The sequence below is a fragment of the Anolis sagrei genome, chromosome Y (genome assembly GCF_037176765.1).
Source record: "Anolis sagrei isolate rAnoSag1 chromosome Y, rAnoSag1.mat, whole genome shotgun sequence".
Taxonomy (NCBI): Eukaryota; Metazoa; Chordata; class Lepidosauria; order Squamata; family Dactyloidae; genus Anolis; species Anolis sagrei.
The window spans coordinates 43,924,343-43,949,385 of NC_090035.1; the positions used below are offsets into that span (position 1 = coordinate 43,924,343).

General features: G+C 44.9%; 1 protein-coding gene across 9 annotated transcripts in view; it reads right to left on the reverse strand.

The window, feature by feature from the left end:
- Window positions 1-25,043, reverse strand: part of LOC137095687 (pumilio homolog 1-like) — a 215,044-nt gene that overhangs the window by 33,081 nt on the left and 156,920 nt on the right. For 5 of the 9 annotated variants that reach the window (XM_067462472.1, XM_067462473.1, XM_067462469.1 and 2 more), the window contains 6 exons: window positions 14,970-15,237; window positions 13,053-13,182; window positions 12,782-12,916; window positions 11,979-12,116; window positions 10,902-11,027; window positions 2,465-2,586 (listed from right to left, as the gene is read on the reverse strand). In XM_067462472.1, the coding sequence (XP_067318573.1) occupies window positions 2,465-2,586; window positions 10,902-11,027; window positions 11,979-12,116; window positions 12,782-12,916; window positions 13,053-13,182; window positions 14,970-15,237 (919 nt within the window). The remainder of the gene's footprint in view (window positions 1-2,464; window positions 2,587-10,901; window positions 11,028-11,978; window positions 12,117-12,781; window positions 12,917-13,052; window positions 13,183-14,969; window positions 15,238-25,043) is intronic. The other 4 variants (XM_067462471.1, XM_067462470.1, XM_067462467.1 and 1 more) reach the window with 2 other exon arrangements.

Consider the following 25,043-nt stretch of genomic DNA (forward strand, 5'->3'; position numbering starts at 1 on the left):
CAGTTGTTGTTCTCTTCGATGACAAAGATGAAGAGGGTTGGGGCACTGTCTTTTACTTTATCGCCTGCGGTTGAGATACAGGCCCTTTCGACATTGTCTTCCCAGGAGTAGGAGGGACAGACAAAGAGGAGGTAGCAACTCGATGCGACTCTTCATGTGCCCTTTTAAAAGCAATGTGCACCGCAGTTGAAGATGGCGGTGTTGCAGTTGTCGACCTTGTGGAGCTGCCTGACCATACCGAAGTCACGGAATTCGTCGACGAATGGCGAATTTGTATGGTTTCGGTGGTCACTGTACATGTCTTCTTAGCCTGTCTGGCCAGTCTCGAAGCCTTCGTGGTGGATATCGTCGAGCGAGGCTTCTTTTGTGGAGCCTTGGTCACCTTAGTCGGGCGGGCCGAGGGCTGGGCCACTGAAGTGGATGGCACCACTGGTGCCGACGTCGATGCTGCTGTCAAGGTCAATGGTCGAGCAGTCAAAATCGACGGTGCCAAGGACTGCTGGTTTAACAAGTACCGTAGTCGATGTGCTCGATTCTTATGAGACTGGGCCGTCAAGGCCTGGCAATGCCAACAAGAAGCAGCAATGTGGGCCTGCCAAGGCAGTAACCCTGCCCAGTGTTCGAAGAAGATACTGGATTCCAACAAGCACTCTCTTTGCATTCTCTGCCTCTGCCGAGGCAGAGAATGCAAAGAGAGTGCTTGCTGGAATCCAGTATCTTCTTCGAACACTGCGTAGAGTGCGGACATCGCTAGAAGTTCCGAAGTAAGCCTTGTGGCAGAAAAACAGGAACTGTGGAGCGTGCGTGCGGGGCGCCTTTTATGCCCTGCCAGGGACTGGGCAGGGTTACTGCCAAAACTTAAAAAGTTTAAACTAGAGAAGTTTCTGTTGGTGCCCGCACAGGCGCAGACACTCCACATGTGTGCATTCACAAAGACTACGAAGAAAAATGAAAACATTCCAATGTAGCATCCTGATCCATAACAAAATAGTTATGCTGCGAAATGCTTTCACTTATTTCCCAACAATTTCCATATTGGAGAAACTGTATACATGGTAGCACCTGAATGACATGAACACATCCCTTGATGTGTGAGAACATGAGCTCAAACTGAAAAAGGTGGACAGGAGTAATTTAGCCTATACTTTGCATGATACACTATATAGCCGGCCTGGGCAAACTTTGGCCCTCCAGGTATTTTGGACTTCAATTCCCATGATTCTTAACAGCAGGAGGGCCAAAGTTTGCCCAGGCTTCTATATAGCCACCGCTCTTCTCTTTTCTCCCCTTGAGAATGTGTGTCTTTTTCTTCTTCAAAGTTAACAAGAGAAAGGCTTCGTTTCATTTGCACTGAACTCTAGCCTTCCTGATATACCAGGAATTTTTTCTTAAATTTTTCCATTTGGGATTCCTTTTAGCCCAATAAATCTTCTAGGCATATCAAACAGGTATAAAAACCAAACACTTTCTGATAACGGCATTTGCAAGGCTTGCTAAACGAAGGACACCTGAAGCATCTTCTGTTCGCTGTGAACACTGCACAACAGATTCATGTAAATGTCTACTACCACAACCATTTATTTTTGAACCTCAACAATGAGCCTTAGAAGGAGACCCCATTTGAGATTGGGACCCATAGTTTATACACAGCATAAGAGTCATTACTTAAACTGAATTCTTACACAAACAAAATATCCTAGTTGGTTTAACGCAGCATTGGGTAAACTTGGGCCCTCCAGATGTTTTGGAATTCAACCCCCACAGTTCCTAACAGCTTCAGGCCCTTTCCTCTTTTATTTCCTTTTCTGCTTTTATTTCCTTTTCTGAGGAATAAAAGGAAGGGGCCTGAGGCTGTTAGGAATTGTGGGAGTTAAAGTCCTAAGTTTGCCTGTACCCATTTTAGCAGGCTTGATAAACAAGGGTTCATTTTAAAACTAGAAATCTTGGTTGCAATGAATGACAGGACAGAAATCAGAAATGTGAAAATGAATCTTAACTGCATCTTGTCTACGGCAACATAAAGCAGAATATGATTACTCTGCATGGACTCTTTCCATGAATTCATCCTGGTGAACCACAATGTGTTTCAAACCCAAACAAGCTGGTAAGGAATAATTGCTTGCACGTGAAGAAGGGTCTGGGGCTCAACAGAAATTCATTTCCAAAATTTCAGCTCCAAACGATCAGTATCATAACTGACTCAAGCTAGTATGAATTGCCAAGTAAGACCATACATAGAAATGTGGCGAGATACAAACAAAATGTTCCAGAATACTAACAGTGGCTATTTAGCAGCTATTTATATAACTAAACAAGCTAACTTTAAACATTGTGCTAAATTCCCCCACTGCAGGTTGAATCATAATCATTAAAAAAACCCTGGTACTTTTAAACGAAATATTCACTCTATCCTCCTGCAATCTAATACTGATTGGGAAAATCGATAACAAGGAAAACACAGCACCTGGCAAATTTATGTTGACTTAGTACAAGCACATTGCCTCTAATTTCTGCCACAATCTTGCTTTTGTCTTCAGGCCGCCCATGCTCAAGTACATGTTGGATAACATAGTTCCCGTACTGATCCTGTTGGGCACATAATAGAATTACGTAAACCCCCAAACAATTCATTTTTATTGAATTACAGCTTTTGTACCCCGATTTTCTAAAAAAAAATAAAAAATAGGATTACATGCACATCAAATGTAACCAAAACCTCACAAAAACAGAATGACAGACAGGGGGAAAGTATCAATGGAGAAAGTCTGTAAAGTTAACATCTTCAACTGGAGCCCATCTGATAGAAGATTGTCCCTTGGTCCCTGCTCTTCTTCTATTTTATTACATCATGCTCCATGTTACTATTCCTTACATATTGCAATCTGGCTGGTTAACGTATGTGCTCCTTGCATTTGATTCTTATAGCACTTTGAACAACTAAAAGAAAGCCAATGAGTAAGCCTTATAACTAAGTAGAAACTTGAACTATCTGCTCGAAATGGAAGTAAGAGCATCTAAGATTATATATAGTACCTTGCTGTCTCATTTTGTTTATTTCTTCCCAATTCCATATTGTATGCATGTATAAGTCTAGAATTTTTAGTGGAAAAAGCAATCCAAAAACTGGATTGATGGCTCTACTACAGGTTATTGTGGGTATAGTACTTTGACTGGTATCAAAACATAGGGTCCACCCCCTTCTCTGAGCCGGGTGGCCATAGGCTAGAGGAGAGGTCCTCAAACTTTTTAAACAGAGGGCCAGGTCATAGTCCCACAGTTGGGAGGGCCAGATTATAATTTGAAAAAAAAAATTAATTCCTATGCACACTACACATAACTTATTTGTAGTTCAAAAACCACTTAAAAACAATAAAATAACTAAAATGAAGAACAATTTTAACAAATATAAACGTATTAGTATTTCAATGGGAAGTGTGGGCCTGCTTTTGGCTGATGAGATAGTATTGTTGTTGTTGTGTGCTTTCAAATAATTTCAGACATAGGTTGACCCTGAGCAAGGGCCGGGTAAATGACCTTGGAGGGTTGTATCCGGCCCCTGGGCCATAGTTTGAGGACCCTGGGCGAGAGCTTGTTCCAGGAACAAGGGAAAACAGCACTGGCCACCTCTACTCTTTCAGCCATAGATAGCACTGCTTCTGGCCTTTTTAAATGTCTGGGCAGGGAAATGGTGGCAGGGGCCAGGAATGGGCTGCCCCCCTGAAACAGCATTGCTGCATTTCCTTCTCCACAAAACTTATTGACTTAACCACAGGTTATATCAAAGTCCATAATTTTGGCTTCCAAATCTTCCCTTGATTTTATACATGAGTCTAATAGAAACCACATGGGACATCCAGTCCAACTCCCTGACATGCAGGAAAAGCACAATCAAAGCACTCCCAATAGAAGGCCACCCAGCGTATGTTTAAAAGCCCCCAAAGAAGGAGTCTCCACAACACACCATGGCAGAAAGTCCTTCGGTGAACAGCTCTTCTTATGCTGAGGAAGTTCTTTCAGGTGGAATCACCTTTCCTGTAATTTGAACCCATTGCCCTTAGTCCTAGTCTCCAGGACAGCAGAAATATATAAATAAGTATATGTAGTATTTTTGGTCAGATAGAAATGACTTTTTAGTACTTTTATGTCCCCTAGTTTCACAACCTTTGAAGTAGGGGAGAAAGTAATAAACTTAACAAAAAAACAATACAAAAATGTAATGCTGACTAGAATATTTGGATAGTGTTTACTTTTCTGAAAAATGTGCTAAGGGTTGCTGGTTCCAGACCTTTTAGGATGGATTTTACAACTTTCAAGAATATGTAATGATAGAAAATTACACTGGATGCTGTTGGTCCAATCACTAAGATGGGAGAAAATAAAATAATGGGGGAGGAAAGGGAGGGCAATGGAATCAATTTCAATGACACTCCCGCCCTGACAAAAGATAATTACCTCCGCTTGCTAATGTGTTATTGGTAGGTTACATACCTGTGACCATCTTTCTTCGAGTGGTGCTCTGTGAATTCACACTTGTGGAGAGACTGCGCCTGCGCGGGCTCCAACGGAAACTTCTCTAGTTTAAACTTTTTAAGTTTTGGTGGTAACCCCGCTCAGCCCCGGCAGGGCATAAAAGGGCGCCCCGCGCGCACCCTTGCAATTCCTATGCCGCAAAGGCAATGAGAAAATTGGAGGTTTGTAGCGGGGAGGCCGGGCGGGATTGTGTGAATTCACAGAGCACCACTCGAAGAAAGATGGTCACAGGTATGTAACCTACCATTTTTCTTTGTGGTCTCTGTGAATGCACACTTGTGGAGACTAGCAAGCTGAGGTCCCGTAGGCGGGAAAAATTCAAACCGACACTCAATCAAAAGGACCAAACAATTTATTGTAGTGCACAAAGCAGTATAACATGTAAACCAGTAGGAGTACGTGATCCTCCTAGGCCAAAAAAGGATGGCCGATTCACAGTGTAAACCCGCTCATTGAGATGAGGGCATTTTAATTCACAGTTATGTAATCATAACAGTACAGTATAAGGCACGGTAGCAAATACAAAAAAGTCTCGCCAGTAAGGCCCAACACACCCAGATTTCCCCATGTGGGGAGAACATCACAACTTTGGTGTGTAAGACATAAGTTTGCATAATAAGCATGAAAAAAAATCACATTTGAGAAAAGGGATATCAAACCCTGAGAACAAGCACCCCAATGAGGGGGGGGGGCATTTGAGGGGAACTCGATACTAAGACCCAATAACCACATGGTACCGACATATCGATACGGTAACAATGGGGTCAAACTGGGCAAGATGCCAGGATCGCTCTCCCAAAGGCCATATCAGGTCTATGCCTGGTGTCCAATCTATAGTGGGAGACGAACGTCTGTGGGTTCGCCCAAATAGCTGCCTTGCAGATAGAGTCCAATGGAACACCCTTTAAAAAGGCAGTTGAGGCCGCTATCGCCCTGGTTGATCGGGCCCGAACAACCGGAGGGGGCTGGTGGCGAGCTAGTTGGTAACACAGCTCGATGGTCGATGCGATCCAATGGGAGACGTTGCGAGGATATCAGCAGGCTGAGTTTGTCCTGGGCATATACCACAAAGAGTCTCTGAGTCCTACGGGACTGAGAAGTTCTGTCCTTGTAGAACAATAAAGATCTCCTCACATCAAGAAGGTGCAGCCTCCTCTCCACTGGGGTCCTCTCCACTGGGGTGGAGGGAGCCTGGAAGAAGGAAGGCAAAACAATGTCTTCATTAACATGGAATGGGGAAACAACCTTGGGAAGAAAGGAAACATCCATGCGGAGAACCGCTCTGTCCGCATGGAAAATCAGATAGGGCTCATCAACTCGTAGCGCTGCAATCTCAGACGGCCTATGGGCCGAGGTGACTGCCACGAGAAAAGCCACTTTCTATGAAAGGAGACAAAGTTCCGTCGTCGCTAAGGGTTCAAAGGGGGGTCTCACCAACTGTGCGAGAACAAGGTCAAGGCTCCAGGCAGGGGTAGGAGGACAGGTCGGGGATGAAGATTGTTAAATCCTCTCAAAAAGGATTTCACCAAAGTGTCCTTGAAGATGGAGGTTCCTCCCTTTTGTTGGGTCTGCCAGGAAATAGCAGCAAGGTGAGACTTCAAGGATGAGAGAGTCCACGCTCGGTAAGGGTCAGGAGGAACTGAAGCACCGACGGTATCGACGGCTGGGGATCCACGATCCCTTTATCACGAAGGAAGGTCTGGAAATGGGCCAGACAGGCCGCATACGTCCTTCTTGTTGCCGGTTTATGGGCTGCTGCCAGAATTGGAAGGACCTCTGGGCACAGTGTCCTTAAAACTGGATCCTCCACGCTGAGAGGTGTAGGGATAGGAGGTCAGGGTGAAGGAGTTGGCCGTCCTCCCTGGACAGCAGGTCCAGGCGAAGTGGGAGATCGAACGCGATCTCCGGAAAGCTGGAGGAGGACTGGGAACCACGGTTGGCGTGGCCATGCTTGCGCTATCAGGATGCATTTCGATTGCGCCGCCTGAATCCTCTTGATCACTCTCGAGATGAGGAAGGGGAGAAAAAGGTAGAGTAGACCTCTCGACCAATTGAGGAGGAATGCGTCCCCGAGGCATCCTGGTACCGTATCTGAAGCGAGGCGGGCTCCGAACTGTGGGAGTTGAGCATTTAGAGGAGACGCAAAGAGGTCGACTCTTGGTAGGCCCCGATCGTTGAAATTCTTGGCAAGCTCTTGTGGGTTAAGCTTCCACTCATGCAAAGCGTACTTCATTCGGCTGAGAGAGTCTGCTTTGGTGTTGTCTACCCCTGGAAGGTGTATGGCTGTTAGAAACACCGACCTGGTCACACACCAGTCCCACAATTGTAGGGATAATTTCAGCAGTTTTCTCGATCCCGTGCCGCCCTGTTTGTTTATGTAGAACATGGCTACCATATTGTCTGTGAGGATCTGGACGGTTTTTCCTGCAACTAGCAAGGCAAAGGCTCGGAGGGATTTGAAAATCGCCAAGAGTTCGAGGTAGTTTATGTGGCATTGTTTTTCCTCTGCCGACCAAAGGTCTTGGACCGAGAGTTCTCCTGTATGGCATCCCCATGCGAACATCGATGCATCCGTGGTGAGGGTAACTGATGGGGGTTCGGGATGGAAGGGGAAACCTCTGCAGACATGGCGTCATCTTGTCCACCATTTTAGGGACTTTTTTTACCGACGGTGGTACCAGCAACCCTTTCGACGTTTTGTTTCTCATTGAGTTGAAGTGGTCGAGAAACCACCTCTGAAGAGGCCGGAATTGGAGTCTTGCCAGTGGGGTCACCATGACTGTGGAGGCCATATGTCCCAAAAGGATTTGTATCTGCTTTGCTGATACCGTACGAGACAGAAGGATTCTGAGGGTCTCGGTACGTAGGGCTCTGAACCTTTCTTCCAGAAGGTACACAGACTAGGTCAGCGAATTGAACATGGCACCGATGAATTTTATGCATGTTGTTGGTTTCAAGTGCGACTTTTGTCTGTTTAGTTGTAGCTCGAGGTCTTCGAGGAGGGAGACCGTCCTTCGAATCTGGGACTTTAGAAGGGCTGGGGAGCCAGTTGTCCAGATATGGGAAAATTTGAATTTTTTGCCCTCCTGAGGGCCGCGGCAACAACCGACATGCATTTTGTAAAAGTCCTTGGGGCCGTTACGAGCCCGAACGGGAGCACATTGAAAGTATAAGTCTGTTTTGCCACCCTGAAGGCCAGGAAATGCCTGTGGTGTTTTCTGATTGAAAGATGAAAATAAGCGTCTCGGAGGTCAATGGACGTGAAGAAGTCCCCGTATTTTAGGAGGGGGAGTATGGACGACACCGTCACCATTCTGAACTTTTGAGGTCTGATGAACGAGTTTAAGTCCCGTAGATCTAGGATTGGTCGAAGGGAGCCATCCAGCTTGGGAACAGTGAAATATCTGGAGAAGATAACCTGCCTGTTGTAGCAATCTGGCAGGGGAGAGATGGCTCCTTTCAGGAGAAGGGTATCGACTTCTGAAAGGATCGCCGATGAAGGCTCGGTATCGACGATTTGTCCTGTTGGGGGAAGTTCTTCGAACTCCAATGCATAACCTTCGCTGACAATTTTTAGCACCCATGCATCTAAGGTGATATCTTGCAATGCAGCAAAGAACCTTGTCAGGTGATCGCCAAATGGTGGAAGGTCGAGTTGGAGCGTGAGGTCAGGGTTTGGCAGGAGGGACATGGGAACGGCATTGGTACCAGATTGTGAGACGGTATCGTCCGTTAAGGCATCAAACACAGCACCTGGGCTGGTTCCCTCCCGACGGTTGACGGGACCTCGGGTGTTGTTGTTGTGGTTGAGACCTCCGTTGCTGTTGGGACTGTTGTGGGTGGGCTTGTTGGTGGGATGATTGGAGAGGCCGAAAGGATTGGCAGAACTATCCCTGTCGATATGGAACTCCGCCTCGACGCTTGTATTGGAACCATCTTGTTCTCTGTGCTTGAGACTGGTTCTCGATCCCACACTTTGCTGCCAGAATTTTGAAGTCCTGGTTTGCTTTTAGCTTATCATCAGTCCCTGCATTGAAAAGGCCGAGGGCATCGAAGGGTAGGTCCTCGATAACTTGCCTCGACGATGTTGAGAGGCCAGAGGAGCGGAGCCAAGCATGTCGTCTGATGGCAACCACATGGGCTATCATCTTCCCCGCTGTGTCACCCGTATGTTTGGCCGTCTGCATCTGGTGAGCGCCAAAGAGTTAGCTTCTTGGGCCAGCGTAAACAGGACAGTGCGGTCTTCTTCCGACATTCTCTGGAAGAACGGCATCGCTTTTTCCTAGACGATTTGCTGGTAGGCCCCCATGCATGCGCCATAGTTAGCCATTCTGGCTAGCAAGAGGGCGCCGGAGTAGAGTTTTCTACCCACCGCGTCGAATCTCTTTCCTTCTCGATCTGAAGGAGTTGAAGATTGCCTCCCAATGCCTGAGCGGTTTTCACGACCACCGAGTTAGGGTCGGGGTGATGTTTTAGCCATTCATGTCCTTCATTGTCAGTACGATACCAGGTCTCGATCTTCTTAGAAGTCGGAGGGATGGGGGGGGGGTTTCCAGGAGCACCGGATAACATCGAGGAAATAAGGCAGGAACGGTAGGAAAGGGGCCGGCGGGGATTCAGATTGTACCCGCTTAAAAACTGGATCAGTCACCACCTTGGAGGTGTGTTTTATCTCCAACCCCAAAGTCTCAGCCATGTGGGACATCTGATCAGCAAAGGCCCTCACATTGTCAGTAGGTAATGGGGGATCGACATCATAAGCATCGTGGGTAGGCGATCTTTCGATCCTGAGGGACAGTACCGAGCCCAAATGGATCGACGTCAGGATTTTGCCGTCTTCCTCTTCTTCCCCGGCCATCGAGGAAGGGGGAGAGGATGAGAAACGGTATCGTGTGGGCTGGGGAGGCGGCATCGAAGGTTCTGCCAAGGTTTGTGCAGCCAGGGGTTGTTTTGCGGCAGAGGATTGGGCAGCTCGCACCAACCTCGCCGTTTGCCTCCCTCTCTCCGGTGTTCCCATAACAGGGAAAAGCTGTCTGGCAGTCAAGTGTGAATGGGTGCCTCTATCACTGTCTCTACCGAGGCCCCTGGAGACTCTGGCCACTCTACAGGCACCTCTGTCGGCATTTATTCCTCCTGCGGGAGTGGCTCTGGTTGGGCCGACTGTATCGGCGAAGACCTCGCTGACAAGGTGACCAAGGAGGCTGTGGTTGTCCTTCGTGAGGATGAGGAGGAGGGTGGAGGCATTGTCTTTTTCTTTTTCGCCAGGGGTTGAGTCGACACCGACTTCGAGATTGACTTGCCCGGCGTAGGAGGGACGGAGGAGGAAGAAGTAGCAGCACGTCGAGACTTTTGAGCTCAGCGGAAGGCAATACGAACCGCCGTGGATGAGGGCGGAGTCGCCGATGTCGACCTCGTGGATCGAGCTGACCTGGCTGATCCTACTGAGCTGGCTGAGGAATGTCGCACCCGTACAGTTTCAGTAGTTACTGTGCATGGTTTTGCAGCCTGCTTGGTCGGCCTCGTGGCTTTCGAGGTCGTCGACATAGTCGTCCTGGGCATCTTCTGGGCCGCCTTCTTCGCCCTTGTTTGGCGAGTTGCAGGCTGAACTGGTGGGTCGATCAGTTGGGAGGTCGATGCTGCTGCTAATGTCGATGGTCGTGCCAATGTTGATGGCCGAGTCGTCGATGTCGAAGATACCAGAGCCAAAGACTGTTGATAAAGTAGGTACCGAAGACAATGAACCCGGTTTTTTTGGGATTAAGCCGTCAGCGCCTGGCAGTGACGGCAGGAATTGGCAATATGTGCCTCGCTGAGGCAGAGAAGACACAAGGAATGTTTGTCAGAGTCAGGGATTTTCTTCTAACACTGTGTGCAGTGTTTAAATCTGGTTGTTGACTTCTCAGAAGTACCGAAGTGAGCCGTGCGGTGGAAAAAAAGGAATTTCGAGGGTGTGCGCAGGGCGCCCTTTTATGCCTTGCCGGGGCTGGGTTACCGCCAAAACTTAAAAAGTTTAAACTAGAGAAGTTTCCGTTGGAGCCTGTGCAGGCGCAGTCTCTCCACAAGTGTGCATTCACAGAGACTATGAAGAAAAAATTATATTATGCTTTTAATGTATTATGTATTAATTGATATGACTCTTTGTGTCTATTATGTTTATTTAGTATAACTCTTTGGTTTTGGTTGTTTACAAGTTATATTGAGTTTATTCTATTTTATATTTTTGCCTTGGTTGCCTATTTGTTTCTGGGCATTGAATGTTTGCCATTTCTATTATTTTTTGTAAGCTGCCCTGAGTACCTTCGGGGAGAGAAGGTGGGTTATAAATAAAGCCTTATTATTTTTATTCGACATCTCTTTCTCCAAAGTGCTACCTGCACAAGCTGTTCTGTGTGCTGGTGAAGCTCTTCCAGGATAGATAGAGTTTGCTCAGGAAGACAATGCTCCAGGATCCTCTGAATGACACGGCAGCCGTAGGGATGAGTCGACAAGGCAAACACCTGAGTTTGAGAGACACCGGGGGGGGGGGGGGGGGATTCTTGATTCAAAACAGTCATTCTTTTAAACAAAAACCCAACAACTGAAACACTGTGACACATTAAAAGCTCTTAGAAATAGATTACATTACTGCATTTACTTGCGCATAATGTGAAATGGAATGGAATGCAGTTTTAGTTGGAGGTCAAGAGTAAGTCTATAAATAGAATTTCTGCATAATCTCCCCTTTTATCTTGCACAAAATTTGCAGGAAAATTTCTGCAAGCTCAAAAGGAGCCTTATAACATGCACCAATGACAGGACGTTATCGTACTGCCATATATTTCTGAATAATTTAGCCAAAATATTACAATAGTTGACTAAGGGGACACTGCAATGTCAATTATTGTGGGTTTCAAAGGGAAAGGGAAACATTTAAATCACAAGAAGCAATAACTAAGACTAATTTGGAAAACTAACCTTTTCATGATGTTTTAGACCAGGGATTCTCAAACTTTTTAAACAGAGGGCCAGGTGACAGTCCCTCAAACTGTTGGAGGGACTGTCACCTGGGACTGTCACCAAATTATAATTTGGAAAAAAATGAATGAATTCCTATGCTCACTGCACATATCTTATTTGTAGTGCAAAAAACACTTTAAAACAATACTATAATTAAAATGAAGAACAATTTTAACAAATATAAATTTATTAGCATTTTAATGGGAAGTGTGGGCCTCCTTTTGGCTGATGAGATAGGATTGTTGTTTTTTATTTATTTATTTGCTTTATTTCTATACCGCGTTTCTCAACCTATAATAGGTGACTCAATGCGGTTTTGTTGTTGTTGTTGTTGTGTGCTTTCAAGTCATTTCAGACTTAGGTTGACCCCGTATCCGGCCCCCAGGCCTTAGTTTGAGGACCCCTGTTTTAGACAATACCCCTTCTTGCCTGGCATAAACAAGCACATTTACCTGCCCTTTAAATGCATCGATGATAAACTGCAATGATTGGGGCTGCACACATTCAATGCACTTCTGCACAACATGGTTCCCATTCTGGTCTTTTACACACTTCAGCACATGGCCATCTAGTTCTCGGACCATCTCATTCTATGGGGATGAGGGAAAGAGAGAGAAAGCACCACCAGAATCACAGCTGGCAAGCATCATAGGGCTTCAAGAAATCAGATAGCTGCTTGATACCAGTTCACAATATTTGTTAATCAGGGCCAGTACTGTCCATTTTGTATAGCAATGATACTCTGACGTCTCAAGCAGATGACTGTTCCATCATTTGCTCCCTCGTGCTTTAAACTAAAGATGCCACCAATTGAAGTGGACCTTCTATATGAAAACTATGTGGTTCTACTACTAACCTGGTCCCCTGAAAACTCAAGGAATACTTCCAGCTTTATGAATCAAGCATTCTCAAAGATAGTAAGGAGAAGGTTTGTTTTATTTCCTTTATATCTCCCAAACACAAGAGAGTAGAAACTTCTTAGCAAATTATTAGAATATCCCTTTGGCTAGACAACGCAAGAGATGCTTTTGTGTCCTGGATGCTGAAATTACAAATCAGGAAACTCACTCTCTTAGACAAGTATACCTGGTTCAGTTTCCCCCTAAGGTGTATCACTATTTGCATGTTCACAACAGAACACACAGACCATACAGACTAAAGGAAATTCACAAAGACAAAACACAATGTAATTTAATTTGAAGCAACACAGAAAAGAGCATGTGACATCAAGAAGTAAACTAAAGTGGAAACTTACAATTACCTGCTGGTCTGGAGGGATAAACTCCAGGGCCTTCTGTATAACTCTACAGCCATACATTTGCAAAGCCAAAGATAGGACATGGCCACGAATACGTTCTGCCAAGGCCAGTTTTTGATCCAGGCTACCAAACTAGAAAGCAAAAAAAGACATTCTTTATAATCCCAGAAAGCAAATATTATACTACCAATTTAAAATGCAAGTCTTCTTAAAAATCAGGAAACAAAAATGAGATTTAGAAACAGTGAACAACGCAAATAAAACTTACCTCAAAAAACTTCTGGATGACATAGTTTCCGAATACATCAACCATCAGCTGATAAGCTGCCTGCAGGATTTCATTAAAGACAAGCTGCCGTTCAGCTGGGGTGGCGCGTTCCAGTTTAAGTTGGATAAACCTGTAAGTATTTCCATTGTAAAAGATTGGGTTTTGTTTCCCCCGAATTGAAGAGCTGAACAAATGAAGCCAACTGCCTCTAAAATTCCCCCTGTGTATCTACAACACATCTTTTAAAAAGTTTTAAGTATATTCTTGCTTCCCAACCCGATACTTCTCAGTGTTGGATTCATAAGCCATGAACCCCAGTCAGCATGCCCACTACAGATGTAGAGCACATCTCGAGGGCATCCTTTTGCAAGACTGTTTTGGCAGAAGGTTAAGGCAAATAAATCTTATGTGACCTATGATGACCACAAGGAAGGTTTTTCTGTCCCTGAGTATAAACAGAGTTACTGCCAAATGGTACTACTTGTTCACCTTCTGATAAGGAAGACAACACCACATGAGACTCGGTGCTTCTCTGGCAAAAATACAAGCACTGCATCCTTGTCCATGGAAATACACAAGATGGTCTTGGGCAAGCTGCACTCCCAGCCTCAGTGGAAGGCAAGGCAAACCTAGCTGAACAAATCTTGCCAAGAAAACACAATGAGAGGGTCACTTTAAATCAGAAATGACTTCAAGAAACCCAACAACAGATCTAAAACTAAAAATCTCTAGTGGTAATAAGAATCACAGTTAGAAGAGACTGCAAGGGCCATCCAGTACAACTCCATGATGCCATGCAGGAAAACACAATCAAACGACTTCCAACAGATAGCCATTAAACCTCTGTTTAAAAACTTCCAGAGAAGAGTACTCCTGCACATTTTGAGGAAGCACATTCCACTGTCAAACAGCTCTTACTTACCACTATCAAAGTGGTAATTCTACATAATTATTAGGTGGAATATCTTTTCCTGCAATTTGAATGTATTGCTCCCTGTCCTCTTCTCTAGAACAGTGATTCCCAACCTTTGGCCTTCCACGAGTTTTAAACTTCAACTCTCAGAAATCCCAGCCAGCTTACCAGCTGTTAGGAATGATGTGGGAGTTCAAGTCCAAAAACACCTGGAAGACCAAAGGTTGGGAACCATTGCTCTAGGGCAGTGGTTCTCAACCTGGGGTCCCCAGATGTTTTTGGCCTTCAACTCTCAGAAATCCTCACAGCTGGTAAATTGGCTGGGATTTCTGGGAGTTGTAGGCCAAAAACATCTGGGGACCCTAGGTTGAGAACCACTGCTCTAGGGCAATGGACAACAAGCTTGCCCTCTTCTCAAAGTGGCATCCTTTCAAATAGCTAAATGTGACTATCTTGTCTCCTCTCAACCTTCTCTTCTTCAAGCAAGACATACTAACTCCCATTCCTCACAAGACTTGGCTTCCAGGCCTTTGATAATGATGTTCTCTGGACACATTCCAGCTTGTCAGCACTCTTTTTGAATTGTGATTCCCAGAAGTAGACAGTGTTGTTCCAGGCTATGGAATCAGGGCAGTTATAATTGTACAAGATCTTTAGCCAAAGAGTGCTGGTGCCTCACCATGCCACAGATCTCAGTATGCCATGGCCTTTAAAGTTATGTCAAACTGCAACTTCTGCCATGCAGATACACCCATAGAACTCATTATACTCTTTATGTAGGCCTCTTGAGTCAGAACATATTAGTCACTGTTTCTGTCATGCATATTACAGTCTTCTAAGAATTCAAATATGAAAGTTGGTTTCGAAATTACATTCACAGTGACATATTGGTTGATTAAGATATTTATACTATTGCACTTTACAGTTCTTAGGAACTTACATTGATTTTTAAGAGACATATCGAAGATCAATTCTGTAGCTTTATCTTAGTTTTATCATCTTACCTAGATCCATGTTGGTCCTGGGAGAACTCCATGATATGCCCAGCAATTTCTCTGAGCTGTAGGTTTGGATACCGGTTATTCCGAAAGTCCTCAAGCAGCCTGCTGCGACCAGAGGGCATGACATCAGACATGCCATAACGTAAACGCGAGGAAGGAAACAGTGTGTTGCTGGGGCTGAAGAGACTGGAAGCACTGCTCGTGCTCCGGTACTTGGCTTCCGCTCCAGGAGCAGCAGAGATATAACGCCCACTTCCATTGGTGAGACCTACTGGGGTAAGGTTTTTTAAAAAATGGAAAATAACATGTCTTGTCAGGAATTGGATAAAAGAGGTTTTAACAGCTGTGAACACACACACACACACAAAAGAGCTATCACCAAAACAGAACACATGCTGGTTTTTAAAAAAATTCTTTCAATTTACCATATTTTTATTTATTTATTTATTTACTATATTTATATCCCACCTCTCTCAACCCCGAAGGGGACTCTAGGCAGCTTACAATATAGGCAACAAATAAATGCCTTAAAAATAATATACAATTAAAATAAACACTTAAATTAAAAATTAAAATCAAAGTTAAAATACATTAAAACATTTAAAAACATTACAATTACTATCATAAACCACGCTATCCGCAATCATAATCCAGGCCATTCCAGAAGTCATTGCACATAATTCCAAATCCATCAATTTCATTATATTATTTTCCAAATCATGCTTTTATACCCTGCTGTTTTTAATTGGTTTATTAGATTAGAATAGTTATTGTGTTTTTAATTGTGGACTCATATGTAAGTCAACTCCACGTATAAACCCAGGGCTCGTTTTGATAGGATCCATGGATAAGTTTAGAGCAGGCATGGGCAAACGTTGGGCCTCCCTCCAGGTGTTTTAGAATTCAACTTCCACGATTCCTAACAACCTCAGGCTTAAGTGGCTGAGGGGGAAAAGGAAAGGGTCTGAGGTTCAAATTGTGGGAGTTGAAGTCCAAAACACCTGGAGGGAGGCCCAAAGTTTGCCCATGCCTGGTGATGATGATGATGATGAAGGTTGTTTTTATTTATATGCTGCTTTTCTCCCATAAAGGGACCCCAAGCAGCTTCCAACATGTTAAAATACAATACAAAATCAACAGCAATCGAAATATAATACATTACAAGCAATTAAAAAAAACAACTAAGCATTTAAAATTATAGGGTCATTCTACTAAGAGGAAAGTACCACAATTTTCCTGCCAAGGCATTCATTCAAGAAATCCACATATATTTCAAATTTTCAAATATTTCTAGACATACGCATTACAGACAGTAGTCAAAGTTTCCCGTAACATTCAGGCCTGGAGAACTATGATTTGGTGAAATATTATTATGGAAATACGTTTCACCCTGGCCTGTTGTCATTAACTTTTGTTTGTATTAGCCACTAATCTCTGAGTTTGAACATTCAAAACAACACACAGGCTGTCACCGAGTTAGAAGCATCTGACTTACATCTGACTCCTAGTTACAAAAGGGTTAGATAACAAGAAGTGAGAGGAAACCTACCCCTAGGAAAGGGAAACTGCTCCTGTTAGCGTGGGGAAAAGGTGTTTCCGGTGAAGCTTTATCACTAATCCATGTGCACAATAACTGAACATTTTCAAAATCTAATAGTCACATGGACAGAAAAGTGAGGTGAAATCTTACAAACAGGGGCACAGACAGCAGAACCATTATTTTCCTATTGCACCCAATCCAAGAATGTTTGGATATATTTTTGAATTTTAGGTATAAAGAGATACAAATATGAACAGGTTAAGGGTGAAATAAAATGGAAATAAAATTCCGCAAAGTTATCTGCACAGAGATGCAATGTCCCTTATTTGACCTGCACTATGAATGTCCATAAGGTCATGAATAAAGCAACATAATGAACCAATTTAAGTGGCATTCCACTGACTAGATAGAAGTTAGCACAGATGTGAATTACTAGAATTTATGGATTCAGGATTGAGGAGTGGCTTGGTCTACAACAGTGGTTCTCAACCTTCCTAATGCCGCGACCCCTAAATACAGTTCTTCATGTAGTGATGACCCCAACCATAAAATTATTATTTTTTTGCTAATTCATAACTGTCATTTTGCTACTGTCCCTTTTAAATGGTCTTTTAACTTATGACGATGTTTTAGTTAATGTTTATCTGACTTTTTTATTATTGTTGTTGGCATCTAATGGTTACCGGGGTAACCATTATAACCACTATAAGCCTCCCTGAGACCCCCCCCCCCCCCCCCCCCAAGGATGAGAAGGACGGGATATACATGTCTTAAATAAATAAATAAGTAAATAAATACTGTTATGAATTGTAATGTAAGTCCCCCATAAAACTTGGCACACAGATTGGCCATGGCAAACAGAAAATACTGGAGGGGTTTGGGAGGAATTCACAGGGATTTAGGGGAGCACTGTGAACCCAAACCACTATGGATCTGGACCAAACTTGGCACAAATACTCAATATGCCCAAATTTGAACACTGATGGGAGTTTGGGGAAAATAGACCTTGACATTTGGGAGGTGAACAACGAATCCGATGCTCTAAAGATCAACACACCATAGGAACCTGGAATGTAAGATCTATAAGCCAGGGCAAATTGGATGTTGTTATTGGTGAGATGTCAAGACTAAAGATAGACATTCTGGGGGTCAGCGAACTGAAATGGACTGGAATGGGCCACTTCACATCAGATGACCACCAGATCTACTATTGCGGAGAAGAGGAACATCGAAGAAATGGAGTAGCCTTCATAATTAATAAGAAATTTGCTAAAGCAGTGCTTGGATACAACCCAAAAAATGACAGAATGATCTCAATTTGAGTGCAAAGAAAGCCTTTCAACATTACAGTGATCTAAATATATGCCCCAACCATAGCTGCTGAAGAAGCAGAAATAGATCAGTTCTATGAGGATCTGCAGGACCTACTGGATAGTACACCAAAAAGAGACATTATTTTCATTACAGGAGACTGGAATGCCAAGGAGGGAAGTCAAATGACAACTGGGATCACAGGCAAGCATGGTCTGGGAGAACAAAATGAAGCAGGATGCAGGCTGATAGAATTTTGCCAGGAAAACTCGCTGTATAAAGAATACTCTCTTCCAACAACCTAAAAGACGGCTTTATACATAGACCTCACCAGATGGTCAACACCGAAATCAGATTGACTACATCCTTTGCAGCCAAAGGTGGCGGACATCCATCCAATCGATGAAAACAAGATCTGGGGCTGACTGTAGCTCAGATCACGAACTTCTTATTGCTCAGTTTAGAATAAAACTAAAGAGATCAGGGAAAATACATAGACCAGTTAGATTTGATCTCACTAACATTCCTAGCGAATATACAGTGGAAGTGAAGAACAGATTTGAAGGACTAGATTTAGTAAACAGACTCCCAGAAGAACTATGGACAGAAGTCCGCGACATTGTTCAGAAGGTGGCAACAAAGTACGTCCCAAAGAAAAAGAAAACCAAGAAGGCAAAATGGTTGTCTGCTGAGACACTAGAAGTAGCCCAAGAAAGGAGGAAAGCAAAAGGAAACAGTGATAAGGGGAGATATGCCCAGTTAAACACGCAATTCCAGAGGTTAGCCAGAAGAGATAAGGAACTATTTTTAAATAAGCAATGCATGGAAGTGGAAGAAGACAACAGAATAGGAAGGACAAGAGACCTCTTCCAGAAAATTAGAAACATTGGAGGTAAATTTCAGGCAAAAAATGGCATGATAAGAAACAAAGATGGCAGGGACCTAACAGAAGCTGAAGAGATCAAGAGAAGGTGGTGAGACTATACAGAAGATCTGTATAGGAAGGATAATAATATTGAGGATAGTTTTGACGGTGTGGTGAATGAATTAGAACCAGACATCCTGAGGAGTAAGGTTGAATGGGCCTTAAGAAGCATTGCTAACAAGGCAGCAGGAGACGACGGGATCCCAGCTGTTTAAAATCTTAAAAGATGATGCTGTCAAGGTGATGCATGCCATATGCCAGCAAATATAGAAAACACAAAAATGGCCATCAGACTAGAAAAAATCAACTTATATCCCCATACCAAAAAAGGGAAATGCGAAAGACTTCCGTACAGTGGCCCTTATTTCTCATGCCAATAAGGTAATGCTCAAGATCCTGCAAGGAAGACTCCAGCAAGACATGGAGAGAGAGTTGCCAGATATTCAAGGTGGGTTTAGAAAAGGCAGAGGAACGAGAGACCAGATTGCCAATATCCATTGGATAATGGAGAAAGGCAGGGAGTTTCAGAAAAACATCTATTTGTGCTTCATTGACTATTCTAAAGCCTTCGATTGTGTGGATCATAACAAGTTCTTGGTGGCAAGTTCTTGGTGGGATGGGCATACCAAGCCACCTTGTCTCTCTCCTGAGGAATCTGTACAAGGATCAAGTAGCAACAGTAAGAACTGACCACGGAACAACAGACTGGTTCAAGATTGGGAAAGGCGTACGGCAAGGCTGCATACTCTCACCCAACCTTTTTAACTTGTATGCAGAACACATCATGCGATGTGCGGTGCTTGATAAATGCAAAGCTGGGGTGAAAATTGCTGGAAGAAACATTAACAACCTCAGATATGCAGATGACACCACTCTGATGGCCAAAAGCGAGGAGGAGCTGAGGAGCCTTCTAATCAAGGTGAAAGAAGAAAGCGCAAAAGCTGGGTTGCAGCTAAACATAAAAAAACCCCCAAGATTATTGACAACTGGAAAATAGAGGGAGAAAATGTGGAGGCCGTGACAGACTTTGTATTTCTAGGTGCAAAGATTACTGCAGATGCAGACTGTGGCCAGGAAATCAGAAGACGCTTCTTGGGAGGAGAGCAATGTCCAATCTCGATAAAATAGTAAAGAGTAGAGACATCACACTGGCAACAAATATCCGCATAGTCAAAGCCATGGTATTCCCTGTAGTAACCTACGGATTTGAGAGCTGGACCTTAGGGAAGGCTGAGCGAAGGAAGATAGATGCTTTTGAACTGTGGTGTTGGAGGAAAGTTCTGAGAGTGCCTTGGACTGTGCGAAGATCCAACCAGTCCATCCTCCAGGAAATAAAGCCTGACTGCTCATTGGAGGGAAGGATACTAGAGACAAAGTTGAAGTACTTTGGCCACATCATGAGGAGACAGCAAAGCCTAGAGAAGACAATTATGCTGGGTAAAGTGGAAGATAAAAGGAAGAGGGGCCAACCAAGGGCAAGATGGCATCCTTGAAGTTACTGGACTGACCTTGAAGGAGCTGGGGGTGGTGACGGCCGACAGGGAGCTCTGGTGTGGGCTGGTCCATGAGGTCACGAAGAGTTGGAGACGACTGAATGAATGAACAACAACAAAGACCTTGACATTTGGGAGTTGTAATGCTTGGAGTGATAATTCACCTACAATCATCCACCAATGATGATATTGAACCAAATTTGGCACACAGAACTCCCATGACCAACAGAAAATACTGGAAGGGTTTGGTGGAATTAACCTTTGGTTTTGGAGTTGTACTTCACCTACATCCAGAAATCACTATGGACTCAAACAGTGATGGATCTGGACCAAACTTGGCAAGAATACTCAATATGCCCCAATGTGAACACTGGTGGAGCTTTGGGAAAATAGACCTTGACATTTGGGAGTTGTAGTGCTTGGATTTATAGTTCACCTACAATCAGAGCATTCTGAACTCCACAAATGATTGAATTGAACCGAACTTGTCATGCTTCCCATGACCAACAGAAAATACTGGAAGGGGTTTTTTTTGCTTCTGCAATCACTCCAGAAGACTACTACTACTATTATTATTAATAATAAGATTAATATTATTATTATTATAAAACTCAGTTGGAAGGAAACCCCAAATCCAGCCCCCATCTTTCTGCCAGGCAGGAAGATAGAATTACTATTCTATTATTATACATAATCTTCTTTTTCTTCATCATCATCATCATTATACATTACACAGGATACAAATATGTGAAATTAATTAATTAATTAATTAAGTATGTGCATGTGTTTTGGACTAGGAGTCTGGAGACTTGGATTCTAATAAATGGAAATGGAGTGCCACTGGATGACCTCAAAGAAGGCAAAGGCAGCCTCCTTCTGAAGACATCTTGCCAAGAAAATCCAGTGCTAGGTTCATCCTGGGGCCCATCCAGATGGGCCCTATATCCCAGGATATGATCCCAGATTATCTGCTTTGAACTGGATTATATGAGTCTGCACTGCCAGATAATCTGGGATAAACAGAAAACCTCGGATCAGATCTTGGGATATAGGACCTGTTTGGAAGGGTCCCGAGGCTCCTTCATTATTATATTGTTGTTGTTGTTGTTGTTGTTGTTGTTATAATAATAATTATTATTAGACTAAGGTAGTTGGAAGGGAACCCCAAAGGCGATGTATTCCTGCCCCCTTCTTTCTGCCAGGCTGGAAGGTAGAATTACTATTATATTATTATACATTATTATTGTTGTTATTGTTATTATTGTAAGACTCAGACAGGTGGAAGGGAACCTAAAGGACATCCAGCCCAGCCCCCTTCTTTCTGCCAGACAGGGAGATAGAATTACTACAGGAGCAATAACAATAATAATAGAATCAAAGAGTTAGAAGGGACCTCATGGGCCATCCAGTCCAACTCCCTGCCAAGAAGCAGGAATATTGCATTCAAATCACTCCTGACAGATGGCCATCCAGCCTCTGTTTAATGATAATGATAATAACAGTAAATAAAGCTTATGACAGGCTCTCCCATCCTTTCTGCTCCAAATAATAATACTAATACTACGAATAATAGTAGTAGTCTCCTGAATTCACTGGATGGGTTTGGTGAGCATTGACCAGAGTTTTAGAGTTGAAGTTCACTTATATCCAGAGAGAATTGTGGACTCTAACAATGAGGGATCTGGACCAAATTTTTTATAAATACCTGACACCCCAAAATTTGAGAATTAGTGGGGTCAGGCAGCGCTTGGACGCAGAAGGAAGAGGCACGTGCTGCTGTTGCTGCTCTCTCCCTCGTGGGTGAAGAGGGCCAGCGAGGAGAGGAGGTCTGAATGGAGGGAGGGGCCGGCCAGACGCACAGGCTCCTGGGAGGGAGGAAAGAAAGGAAGGAAGGAAGGAAGGAAGGGAGGGAGGGAGGGAGGGAGGGAGGGAGGGAGAAGAAGAGGCAGCGAGATCCTGCAAAGGGGGGGGGGCGCCTCCAGGGATCTTTTCACATGCTGAAGGGCCGAGAGGAGGAAAAAGAGGATGAATTGCAGTAATCAATGTTTTGTGTGGCTCTTTTTGACCGGGGGCTCCAGATAAGCCAGTCAGCCATTGCGGGGGAGGGGGAAGGGGCCAAAGGAGGAGGAGGCAACCCCTCAGAAATGACCTAACGGCCCCCATAGGGGTCGGGACCTCCAGGTTGAGAAACCCTGGTCTACAATATAGAAAATATGCTTATCCTCTCCAAGTATAAAAATTCATTCAAAGTGATTTAACTATTTTCAAAAGTACTATATTCTCAGACTAATGACTGCTTCTTCCATAATACATAATGTACCTGTGCGTCTGGCTGGCCCCTCCCTCCATTTTAAGTGAGACGTATCCTGACAAGGTCAATGTAACTCAGTGTTTCTCAACTGGGGGGTCGGGACCCCTGGGGGAGGGGTCGTGAGGGGGTTTCAGTGGGGTCGCCAAACACCACAAGAAAACACGTATTTCCGATGCTATCAGTAACCCCTTTGGAAGAGAAGGCTGAAGATCTCTCCACCTGTCCTTCTCTTCCTTTATGGAAACAGATGGCAAATCCTCCTGCCAAAAGCCTTCCTCTGCTGTGATTGGCCAGCCTCTCAGCCAAGGGGAGGGCTGTTTTTGAGACTCCAAGTGGAGAGGGGAGAGAAGGCGTGCTTGGTGCATGGCAGCGTGATGCGCATGTAGAGGCGAGAGAGTGTGTGAAGTTGGAGGGGGGGGGGGGGGTTGTGCCAGTGAGTCCCTTGAAGGTGGGGTTAAGAATGCTTTTTGATTGTAGGTGAACTATAATTATTATTTTTGTTATTAACTTTATTTGTACCCCGCGAGCATCTCCCGAAGGACTCGATGCAGCTTACACAGGCCGAAGCCACAAAACACAATACAATAGAGAACATAACATAGCAATAACAAAGCAAATCAACAATTAAGCAAAACAGCAAAACCGCAATGACAATACATCCAAGACATATTAAAACTGGTTCGGCCGGCGTAAAGGGGTACAGGGTTAAAAGTGCTGAAATGGCAGGAGGAATTAAAAGTGCGGTGTGCAGCGATGTTAATTGTGCTAAAGTGCTACTAGGACTTGGGATGGGGATTCCTAATCCGAGAAGGCACAACGGAACAGCCAAGTTTTCAAGTTCCTTCTGAAAACTGCTAGTGTAGGGGCCTGTCGGAGATCTTATGGAAGGGCGTTCCAGAGTCGGGGGGCCGCCACGGAGAAGGCCCTGTCCCGTGTCCCCACCAAGCATGCTTGCGACGTAGGTGGGATCACGAGCAGGGCCTCCCCAGATGATCGAAGCGGGCGTGTGGGTTCGTAGATGGAGATGCGGTCACGCAGGTAGGGTGGTCCCAAACCGTTTAGGGCTTTGTAGGTGAGCACCTGCACCTTGAATTGGGCTCGGAAAATAAATGGCAGCCAGTGGAGCTCCTTAAACAGAGGGGTAGACCTCTCTTGATAATGAGCTCCAGTTAGCATCCAGGTTGCTGCCCGCTGGACCAATTGCAGTTTCCGAGCCGTCTTCAAGGGCAGCCCCACGTAGAGCGCATTGCAGTAATCCATTCTAGAGGTGACCAAGGCGTGGACCATCCCGGCCAGATCAGCCTTCACGAGGTATGGTCGCAGTTGGCGCACAAGTCTCAGTTGCGCAAAGGCCCTCCCGGATACCGCCGACACCTGAGCCTCAAGTGTGAGCGAAGAATCCAAGAGGACACCCAAACTGCGGACCTGTGGCTTTAGGGGGAGTGTAACCCCGTCCAGCACAGGTAACCACCCTATACCCCGATCCGGTTTACGATCGACCAGGAGGACCTCTGTCTTGTCGGGATTGATCTTCAGCTTGTTCCCCCTCATCCAGATCGACACAGTGGCCAGGCACTCGTCTAGCACCTGAGAAGCCTCCTTGGAATTAGGTGGAAAGGAGTAGTAGAGTTGTGTGTCATCCGCGTAGAGATGGCACCCAACTCCAAAACTCCGGATGACCTCTCCCAGCGGTTTCATATAGATGTTAAAAAGCATGGGCGACAAAATGGAGCCTTGCGGGACCCCACAGGTCAAAGGCCAGGGGTCAGAGCAGGCGTCTCCCAGCTTCATCATCTGAGTTCGTCCCTCCAGGAAGGACTGGAGCCACGACAAGACCGTGCCCCCAAGGCCCATCCCAGACAGACGACCCAGAAGGATACCATGATCGATGGTATCGAAAGCCGCTGAGATGTCCAAGAGAACCAGCAGAGTCACACTCCCCCTGTCCAGCTCTCTGCGGAGGTCATCCACCAAGGCGACCAAGGCTGTCTCGGTACCATGACCAGGCCTGAAACCAGACTGTGACTGATCTAGGTAGTTGGTGTCGTCTAGGAAACTCTGGAGCTGGGAGGCGACCACCCGCTCCAGCACCTTACCCAAAAAGGGGAGGTTGGAGATCGGTCTGTAGTTACTCAGCACCGTGGAGTCAAGGGAAGCTTTTTTGAGGAGTGGGTGAACCACAGCCTGTTTCAAATTAGATGGAAAAATTCCTTGCTCCAACGATGCATTGACAATTGGTACAAACCAGTCAAGCAACCCCCCTCTGGCTGATTTAATGAGCCAAGATGGGCATGGGTCTAGAGATGAGGTGGTCGCCCTCACAGCCCCAAGAATCTCCTCAACGGTTTCAGGAAGAACAAGCCTAAAAGAATCCCACAAGGTTGGACAAGCAGGTGCCTCCGTCACCTCTTCTGGCACTGCGATGGAATTGGAGTCGAGCTCAAGACGTATCTGGGCGACTTTACCTGCAAAATGGTGTGCGAAATCGCGACACCGA